The sequence below is a fragment of the Centrocercus urophasianus genome, unplaced genomic scaffold (assembly GCF_019232065.1).
Source record: "Centrocercus urophasianus isolate 14NV4802_14NV808 unplaced genomic scaffold, USGS_Curo_1.0 seq_15, whole genome shotgun sequence".
Classification (NCBI taxonomy): Eukaryota; Metazoa; Chordata; class Aves; order Galliformes; family Phasianidae; genus Centrocercus; species Centrocercus urophasianus.
The window spans coordinates 18,493,147-18,503,711 of NW_024884697.1; the positions used below are offsets into that span (position 1 = coordinate 18,493,147).

At 39.1% G+C, this 10,565-nt stretch overlaps 1 protein-coding gene across 1 annotated transcript in view; it reads left to right on the forward strand.

Moving 5' to 3' along the window:
* MOV10L1 (Mov10 like RISC complex RNA helicase 1) overlaps positions 1-8,706 on the forward strand; it is a 33,554-nt gene extending 24,848 nt beyond the window's left edge. The window contains exons 20-26 of the mRNA XM_042815840.1: positions 119-218; positions 457-621; positions 3,234-3,407; positions 4,195-4,344; positions 4,963-5,070; positions 8,038-8,175; positions 8,611-8,706. Of these exons, the coding sequence (XP_042671774.1) occupies positions 119-218; positions 457-621; positions 3,234-3,407; positions 4,195-4,344; positions 4,963-5,070; positions 8,038-8,175; positions 8,611-8,706 (931 nt within the window). The remainder of the gene's footprint in view (positions 1-118; positions 219-456; positions 622-3,233; positions 3,408-4,194; positions 4,345-4,962; positions 5,071-8,037; positions 8,176-8,610) is intronic.
* Positions 8,707-10,565: the final 1,859 nt, after the last annotated feature.

A 10,565-nucleotide genomic window follows, 5' to 3' on the forward strand; every position in this document is an offset into this window, starting at 1 on the left:
GAGGTTGACAGGAATGTTTACAGAATTGCTCAGATCAGCCACGGGGTGGCAGAATTAACTTATCTCGGGGGGAGGGGGAGGAAATGCCCTGTTCTGAGTTCATGTTATTTAATTCTAGGCTTGGACACTTCACACATGTGATTTTGGATGAGGCTGGGCAAGCAAGTGAACCAGAAAGCCTGATTCCTATTGGATTAATTTCGGAAGTTAACGGTCAGGTAGTTGTCTCAGCATCATCAAAAGATTATTAGCAGTGTGAATGATGCAAGATGCAAGCTGCTGTTCCTGATAATGAGTATGAAGTTGTGAGTACATGTAATAAACCTCACGAATTAGGCGTTTGGGGGGAAAGCAGAGAGCTTGATGTACGTTCATCTTGGAATTCTGAAGTGTGCATGTTATTGAGACTGCATTTTATAACAGTTTTAATAGATGTTGGGTTTTTTTACTACACAGATAGTTCTGGTCGGAGATCCAAAGCAGTTAGGGCCTCTAATAAAATCTAGAATTGCAGTGGCATTTGGATTAAATATATCCTTGCTGGAAAGACTGATATCAAGAGATATGTACCTGAGAAATGAGGATGCTTTTAGCACGGATGGATCATATAACCCTTTGTTGGTGAGTAAAATTAAATTGTTTCACTTTTTTTCAGATAAAGAATGATAAACTATGTTTGGTGATGTTTACTTAACACTTTTTTTTTCTTTTTTTTCTTTGTCTTTTAATCCCCATGCTGAGGTTTAAGTCTGGATTGAACATTAGCTTACTAGTAAGTCTTTATTATTTTGAATATGTATGCCAAATAGCAAGGATGCTGTAATTTCTTAAAACCTTTCTTTGCTTAAAAACAAAATTTCTTCAGAGTTGGTAAACGTGGTGCATGTGTCAGAATTCTCAATAAGGGTTTCATTGTCCAACTTAAAGTAACTTTATAACATAATTCTCCACAAATGCGCAAGCACAATTTAAGCTTTTAGCATGAAAAGACAAGTAAAGCTGCCTCTTTAAATGCAAAGATTTTTTGAACATCTTATTTCAGGAAGTGAGGGGAAAAAAAAGGTCTCTGAAGGATAATCTTCTGGATTTTTCTCATATAAGCATCAGAAAACAATTTTTACAGTTTATGGGAGTACTTCATAATATTTCATGGCATAGAGAAGTTCTGTTCCTTTCACCTTTGTGCTGGAACTATGAGGGCTGCTCAGAAAGTAAAGCCTCCTATTTTATCATGTTGGCCTGCAGCGACAGAGGCGGATATTGGTGATATGGCAGTAGAGGTTGAACCTTCCCACCAATAGTCCACTGCATTCTGTTGCCATTTGACAAATGACAACAGAGAGGCAGTCCTGACAAAATGGTGTCTGAAATGGAAGTGCATATGAAGCAAAGGTGTGTTATTGAATTCCTCCGTACAGAAAAAAATTGACATTGATCAGTGCTTTCTGAACATTTATGTAACCCAAACAGTGGATATGAGTACAGTGAGACAATGGGTTGTGCATTTCAGCAGTGGTTACAGTGGGTCACCTACTCTGGTGCAAGTTTTTACAAGCGTTTCATATAGGCTTTTGCTCATAGCTGGCAAGAACTTAAAGCTAATACAGTAACTGTTGAAAAAGAGTATTCTGTAGCTGAGAATTTACTCTATAAAACAGAGATGAGTATAGGGGAATGACTGCCTCTCCACTTCTGCTGACTACATTACTTTTGGTACAAGCCAGGATGCCATTGGCTTTCTTGGTGACCCGGGCACTGCTGGCTCATGTTCAGCTGAACATCAACCAACACTCCCAGGTCCGTTTCCTCCACACAGTCTTCCAGCCACTCAGCTCCAAGCCTGTAGCGTTGCATGGGGTGGTTGTGACCAAAGTATAGGACCTAGCGTTGATCTTGTTCAGGTTTGTACAGTTGGCCTCAGTCCACTTGTCTAGCCTATCCAGATCCCTCTGCAGGGCCTTCCTAACCCTAGACAAATTGATACTTCCTGCCAGCTTGGTGTTGACCGCAACCTTACTGGGGGTGTGGTCAATCCCATGATCCAGATCATCTGTCAAGATATTGAACAGGACAGGCCCCAGTAGCAACCACTGGGGAACACCACTCATGACCAGACACCAGATGGATGTGACTCTATTCACCACCACTCTGAATCCAGCCCTCCAAACAGTTCTATATCCTTTCTAGCCCTGTCTTACTTTGTGGTCCTGCATAGCTCTGTCCAACCCTGTTGAAAAGAAGAGAGTGAAAACCATGGGGCAAGAGCACTGTTTTGGGTAATCAGTTCTTGAATGAAGACAGCTCTGCACGTGCATATTGAAAATGATTTAGGTTTTTAGGTACAGAAAACAAACTAACAAAAAAACTGATAACAGCACAGCCAGAGGAAGAAATCTGATGGCAAACTTAAGTTGCTTGAGGGAAGTTGGGTATTATGTGCTGCTTAATTCTACACTTTAGGTTGTGTTCAGCTTCCTAAGGAAAAGTTCTCTGAAACCCCGAAAATTTCTGTTCTTGTATTTATTTATTTTTTATACAATGTTCAATGTACAATGTTGGCATTGTATGACAGCAGGAGATGAGGGCTTGAAGGATCTCACAGGTCTTCAGGTATATGTCAGTCTTCTTACAATACATAATTGGAATCACTGGAATATTTCTTCAAGGGCATTCTTTCATTTGAAGGCAGGTAGTTCTGGTTTCCAAGGCCTGCCTCTGTCAGATGTTATGATAACTGGCTCTTCTGATGCTCTCTCTGCCTTTCAAGTCTTCCCCTCCGAAAAATAAACTATGTCCATGGAAATCCCTTGGAAACAACCTGAAATGAATTAAAAAAGGAGACATAATGTATCTATAGGTCAAACCAAAGAATTCTTCCTTCATCTTTCATGTATTTTTTGTTCCTTTCTGTTCCTTTTTTTTTTTTTTTTTTCTCCCCTCTCTCCCTTTAGAAGGAGAAGAGATGGTCCATTTCCTTCCCATTTAGGGGGGGAAGAGACTTTTTTTTTTAGTGTTTACTTAATATCAAGGCTGCATTTTTTTTGCCTTTAATCCAATTTTTTGGCAGCTTTAGGAAAGCTAACATTGCAAGATGGTAAGTGGTCTTCTTGGGAGCTGCATACCTTCAAGTCTGATGAGTAACTCAATTATCTTTGTAAAGCCCTTCCAACTCAGGATATTCTGTGGTTCTAACTGCCTGTTTTGGTTACAGGTTTTATTTTTTGTCTCTGCAGATCACAAAACTCGTAAACAACTACAGGTCACATTCTGCATTGCTTGCCTTACCATCTAAACTGTTTTATAATAAAGAGCTCGAAGTCTGTGCAGATGCTGCAGTAGTGACTTCTTTGTTACACTGGGAGAAATTGCCCAGGAAAGGGTTTCCGTTGATTTTTCATGGAGTAAGGGTATGTACAATGCTCATGTAGTCTAAGTGAAAATAAAGAAGCTTCATAGAAGTTTGCTAATGTTGTAGACAAAGGTTTTATTCATTAGAATGAATTTCAGAAAGAATATAGGAAAAGAACAAGTTGTTTGCAAAAAGGGTGGCTTCTTGACCATCTGGTTTTCAAAACAACTGCTGAAGACAAATAGATTTCTAAAAACTTACGCAGCTGCAGATTGCAGGGTATTGTGAAGACATTTTCATAAAAATTTAAATTGGCAAACGTAGCAGTAGTCTATTGCAGGCAACTCCATGAGATTTAGATTAATTCAGGTTAGAGTCTGCTGCATTAGAATGAATGCAAGCCTTTAAAACTGAAAGTTTATTAAAGATTAAAAGTCAAAGATAAAACTGGTACTTCAGGAAGAAAAGTCCTTGTGGGTCTTCCAAGAAGTTAGTGAAGTGATCAGTGGTGTGTCCACTGTTCGGAGGTGCTTGTGTCTGACCTCTTCTGCTTTGCTCAAAAGCAGAATAACAGCTTGCAAATACTTATTATTCTGAGCTGAGATTTATATTCTTTGCACATATATGAAGCACCATTGTCATAAAATACAGGTGGTGGTTGCTCATTGAAAAGGATTTATAGCAAATCAGGACGTTTGTGTATAATGTTATGTTACAGTTTCTGTTCTTTAGATACTTTTTGTTTGTTTGTTTTGCATTTAGATGTGTAAGACAATAATCAATTAAATATGTAGTTAGTTTTTGCACATGGCCTTCATCTGCTCACTTTGCTTCTCCTAATACAGGGCAAGGAAACTCGTGAAGGTCACAGTCCTTCATGGTTTAATCCAACTGAAGCAGTTCAAGTAATGCAGTATTGTTGCCACCTGGCTAAAAATGAAAGCATTGCAGTGTCAGTGGCTGATATTGGAGTGATTACACCGTATCGTAAGCAGGTACAGCTAGTATTTAAAACTTCAGAGTTACTGTATTTGAAGTTGTAGTTTTGCCTTGCTGCTCTGGTTTGGTAAAATGGGAAGGCATATCTCAGAGCTTCACTGTGTTTCGTTTCGCAGTGTATTGTCATTCACTAATGATGTTCCCATTAAATCTAGAGTTTAGAGTGAAAAACCTCAGTTTTTTCACTCTGTATGGTGAAAGTAGCAAGGAATCTCTGCACAGCCCTCTTGCAGGGGTGGGGGAAGCTGTTTGCCCTGCCACACCTGTGGTAAGTCTTGGGTTGGCACATACTCCATTACAGAAGAAGAGCTTGCATGGATAAACTCCTAAGATCTAAGTTGTTCGTGTCATTAAAATCTATCAAAAAACCTGTTAATTTCTGTTTATGTGTAGGTAGCAAACATTCCCCCTATGGAGTCACATAAGAATTGTTGTACATAGCAGGAAAAGCTCTGTTTTGTTTTAAAACCTTAATAGTGGATGATAGCTAAGCTTGGTGTAGGCATTCCCTACAACCCATCTGTGTTAAATTACTTTACATGGCTCGTGTCTTTGGTTTCAAAATAATCCATTCTAAAATATAAAAATAAATTTCTTCAAACATTTTTTTCTAGGTAGAAAAAATTAAATTTCTTCTGAGAAGCATTGATTTGTCAGATGTAAAAGTTGGCACAGTAGAAGAGTTTCAAGGGCAAGAGTGCATGGTTACCATCTTATCAACAGTATGTATACTTGTGGGCTTGTCTAGAATATTTGTTCTTAATTCTCTGTAGCTTTTTCCTTTTTGAGATAGAGCTTTGGGGAATGAGGATGAGAAAACCAAGGGAACTGTGATTTTGTCACTAGTCTGTCATAGTATTTGGGAAAAATAATTGAAATGTGTGCAAACAGGATGGTATCTGTGCTTTTGAGGTAGACTTCAAACCCTTCAAGCTAATTCAAAATGAGTTCATAGAGTTTCATATAGGTAATATATCTTTGCTTAAGCATGCTGAGCAACGATGGAAACTGGATGCAGTATAAATAGTAGAGAGAACGGTATAAATCACAGCATCCAAAGTCACTGGTTAGCTTATGAATGTTGATGTAGGTTCTTTTCATTTTCTGTTTGAGAATTACCACATAATTGTATACAGCTGATGATTACCCAGACATCAGTGCTGACTGTGCTGACAGTACCCTTTTTTACTGTTAGGAGAACACTTGACAGTCTTCCATGGTCATTTTTGTGATGTGCTGTTGGAGTGTTCTGCTGCTTAAGTATTGGGATGTTGGTAAATGTCTTCTCTAGCTTCTGACTAATTGAATCTGAAGCTATAAAATGCCTTGCAAAAAAGGGACAGGGAAAAGAAGTCTGTGCTGTGGTTGTACTTCAGCAGTACACTGGTCACAGGACATTATTTTCACAGTACTTCACTTCCTTGATTCAGTGTTGGTTTTGGTAGACTACATCTGTGTAAATATGACAGTACAGAGACACGACTTGCATCGCTAGAAATCTTTATATAAACATGAGAATGCAGAGCTGTTTGTTTTCACTCTTGGCAATAAATGAATCTTTCAGAAAATTTCTGATTCTATGATCACAGAATCATAAAATGGCTTGTGTTGGAAGGGACCTTAACAGTCATCTACTTTCAATCCCTCTGCCATGGGCAGGTTGCCACCCAGCAGGTGAGACTGCCCAGGGCCCCGTCCAACCTGGCCTTCAATGCTTTCAGGGATGAGGCATCCACAGCTTCTCTGGGCAGCTTGTGCCTGCATTTAGTCTAAGTCTCTCCTCTTTTAGATTAAAACCATTCTCCTTTATCCTGTCACTAACAGATTATGTAGTATGGTGCTTGCCCTCCTGTTTATAGGATCCCTTTAAGTACTGGAAGGCTGCAGTGAAGTGTTCCCAGAGCCTTCCCTTCTCCAGACTGAAAAAGTCCAGTTCCCTCAGCCTTTCTTCATAGGAGAGATGTTCCAGCCCTTTGATCATCTTCATGGCCTTCCTCTGGGACTGGTTTGAGAATTTTACATCTTTTTTCTTTGCTGGATGCCCCAGGCCTGGACACAGTACTCTAGACAGAGCTTCACAGGGGCAGAGTAGAGGTGGAGCAATCACCTCCCTCTCCCTGCTGGCCACCCCTCTTTTGATGCAGGCTAGGATATTGTTGGCCTTCCAGCCTGCAGATGCACACTGCTGGTTCATATCAAGCTTCTTGTGCATCAGGACCTCCACGTCCTTCCCTGCAGGGCTGTTCTCAAGGAGTTCTTCCACTCTGTATGCACATCTGGAATGGCCCTGACCCCAGTGCAACACCTTGAATCTCATTTAAGTTCATCTGCTTTCATTCCTCAAGCTTGATAGAAGGGGATGTTGAGGAAATACAGGGAGATGGAAGTTTGGGAAGATGTTCTGAATTGTATTCAGTCCAACCATTGCATTTGGCGAGGAGGCAAGAGGAGAAGAATGCATCACTAAGTTGGGAGTTTCTGTTGTTATTAGGAAGGTGGTAGCCCTTGCCTTTCACCATAGCTTTGCAAACTTTGCTGAAGCTATCAGTATAACTGATATAAAATTGAGTTTAGAATACAAAAAAAAAAATAAAAATCTGTGCTTGCTTTTTTTCCAAATGGTAGTATGTTTTTTGGTGCAGTAAGTCTCAGTGAAGTAGAAGAGATGTGTCTGGAATGTGGAGTTCTTGCAGTGTTTGTGACTTGTGGTCCTTCAGAGCTGTTCAGGAATATGCATTACAGACTGAGCTCCTGTAAGTCTGGGCAATGGCATAGAGGGCAAACTGATCAAAGGCAGAAATAAAACCCAGGGATTTGAGGCTCAAGGTAAGAGCAGTACTAGACTACCTGTAACAGGCACACAATTTCCAGGAGAGGGAAGGACAAAACAGTTATGAAAAAAGTCAAAGCCCTGAAAATAGTTTGACTTGGGTGCAATGAGGAAGGAAGCAGTTGGTTTGGGTGAGGTGGTGTATTGTGGCTTGAAGAAACCATTTGGGGATTTGCTTGCTTGTTTTTCCCCAATGGTAGTGGAACCATGCTTAACTTAGTTGTTCTTCATTGTATCATAGCTTTTGAATCCAGCATTGTAACTGTATAGGTATATATATTTACAGGTATATATATTTAGGTATATTCATAAAACCCATTTGTGATGGGAAATCGTTTTATCAAAGATTAATTTAAATATTGATGAGATAAAGCTGAAAATGTAATGGAAAACTGAATTTGCTCTAGCAGTGTTTCAGTGGCATTTTCTTCTAAGCTAAGGCCAAGATGACTGACAGGACACTCTGAAATGTTGTTGATTTTTAAGACATAAAAAAAAACCAGCAACTCTAGCATTTCTTCTACTGAAAGATTACATCTTGTAAAACACTGATTTTGTGTTGGTATCTTGTGTTTCAGCTTGCAGTGGATATTCCTGATGCTCAAATAAAGCTAATATAGCATTCTCTTGAAATTGCTGAAGTCATATTAGTGTACTGTTAGATAATAGACCTTCTCTGGGAAAACCAATGGTGGAATATAAGTTAGATAGCTTCAAAATCCAAAATTCAGCTAATCTGTGTATTGCTCACATTGAGCTGTGGTTTGCTGTAGTGAGCAAATTAAGCTTTGCGCTGTGACAAAGTAAGTTGGTTTCTCATTATTCCAGTTTTGAATCTGTATCTCTAATCAATTTTCAGGTGCGATCTTATGAAGACACACTTGCTGACGAGGAATACTGTTTGGGCTTTCTCTCTAACCCAAAGAGATTCAATGTAGCAATTACTAGAGCAAAAGCTTTGCTGATAGTCATAGGAAATCCTCATCTTCTTATGAAAGTAAGGTTGTTTTTTTTTTTCTTCTTATATCTTTGAATCATGCATGGTATTTGCCATGGTAAATGGCTAACTTGGAGGGCATTACCTGATGCCATTGTTTTCATTTTTTAATGGAGAGAGGTAGAAGTGATTACTCCCAGTTAACCACCTGCTAAAGAGGTCTCCTTTTTGAGCTTGTGTATGGTTCTTTCTGAGCTTCAGTATTCATGAAATGAACTGAATGAGAGGTGTGGTCTCCCCACACCTTCGTGCAACACACTGAATCCATCTGAAGGTGTCTTCCTGCTATGTTGTTCCATGCTTGCACTGTTTGTGCTGTTCTGTTTATGGAAAAGGTCCTATTAAATCTTCTGCATTGGCATGCCACGTTAATTTGTTGGCAGGTTCATTACACAGAGTAACATGTCTATGTTAAACATCAGTCTTCTCTTGTAGGATCCCTGTTTCTGTGCACTGTTAGAGTACAGCTTAATGAATAATGCTTATGTGGGTTGTGACCTGCCTTCTGAGCTGAGAAGCCTGCAGCGGTGAGTATCTAGGCTTCTCTGTAACCATGCTAGACAGAGCAATTTGAGACATTTTTCAAGCTTATGTTATTTGAAGGATGATACATAGAAAAACGTGTGCTACAAATTAAGATTTGATTTTTGCGGTCATAAATACTGTAAGCATAGCGTGCAGCCATAATTCCTCCATCCCATAAGAACAGTCTTAGCATTAAGTATTAAATAAAGGATGTTTTAGACTTGGCATTTTGCATACCTCTAACATTGCAGCATGTGTTTGGGGAACAGAGGGATTTGAGGGGAGCATGCTGTAGGGAGAAGCATTTACACTAGCTGTACTAAAAGAATTTTCTTGATTGATTTAAACACATCCCTTCTAGGGTCATATAATATGTTGCTATATTGTCTTCCAGATAATATTATACTATATTATTATATTGTTATAATATCATATTATTATCTTCTAGATGAAATTAACTATCAAAGTGTTTGTTCTTGTTCATGGAAAGGTAATCAAAATCCATTTTTATCTTATCTCTTTAATAGACAGGTGTGACTAGTTTTTCAGTATTCAAGATGCATTCAGTCCTCTTCTGTTTTTGAAGCTAAGAATACTTATAGGAATCCAGCACCTTTTGGCCTCAGGGAAAGACACGCATTCTGAAATTCCTTGAAGTTTATCCAAGAAAGGCTTCTTAATGCTTCCTTTCGAGAGGTGAAAAAGTTGAAAGTTATCATTATAAAGTGGTACTGGCAACCAGTTTGCTTTTTTTGTTTAGAAAGTGTATGATTTTGCTTCTGCATAGAGCAGGTATGTGTGAGTCCTCCAAGCTCCGGAAGAAAGTTATTGCTGAACTTGTATATTAATTTTTCTTTAACTTTTTTTTTGACATTTCAGTTTTTCTCAGACTTCTGTAGTGCCTCCTGAAACTCTTCTGTCCCAAGAATATGTGTTTGTCTTGTTATTTGGTTATGGAGTGTGACATTTATAATCCACATTTGATTATACTGGATTATACTTGGATTGAACTGGAATGATGCACGAATATCTCCGTTTCGCTGATGTTGAGTATCTTAAGCCAACCAAACTTCAAGCCCTACTTTTTTGTTTAAAGCCTTTGTATACGTGTCTGAGATGACACAGGATTCTGTTTTTCAGCTGCAGTCCAGTGGCGTATGTCAGAATGCCTCAAATGGGTTGAAAAGGTGGGGGAGACAGTGAAAACTGCTGTGTTTCTACAAAGATCCTGTACAGAAGTGTTGTATTCAACTTTGGCAAAATTGTAAGCAATGAATGTCAACTGTAGCTTCATTGAGTACTGTGCTGTTACTTTAAACTTGAACGTGGTGTTCTCTCCAAGTTGACTAAGTATTGCCATACAGCATTTCTAACGTAAGTTGCACAGTTAGCTGTGGTCTTTCAGAGTCTGGTTTGTAACCCAGTGGTTTTCTGCAACTACAAATATTGTAGGTAACCTACAGAGAAACAAAGAGAGGGGTAAAAACAAGATTTGGTTTGCAGTCAGTTCGTATTGCTTTTACTTCTGGTGGTCACTGTACTTCCTTCTGCCATGCTTTATGTATAGATAGGGCAGCTTATAGCTTGGTGAAACGTCAAAGCCAGATATACAGTGCAGTGACACGCACCATGTAGAACCTAGAATATACTTAGTGTGTTTATCCAGTCTGAGTCTCAGCTGTATTTGAGCAGCACTGCAGCCTCATCATCCTTGTCTCTTTGGTATGTTATTTTGCCAGCTTAATTGTTTTTACTCCTGAAAAAGTCATAGTAGACAGTTTGTTGCAGTATTATACTGAAAATGTCAGTGGCTGTAATGCCATTCCAGTATTCTACGTAAAACTTTGGCATCTGTCCAATAAAGG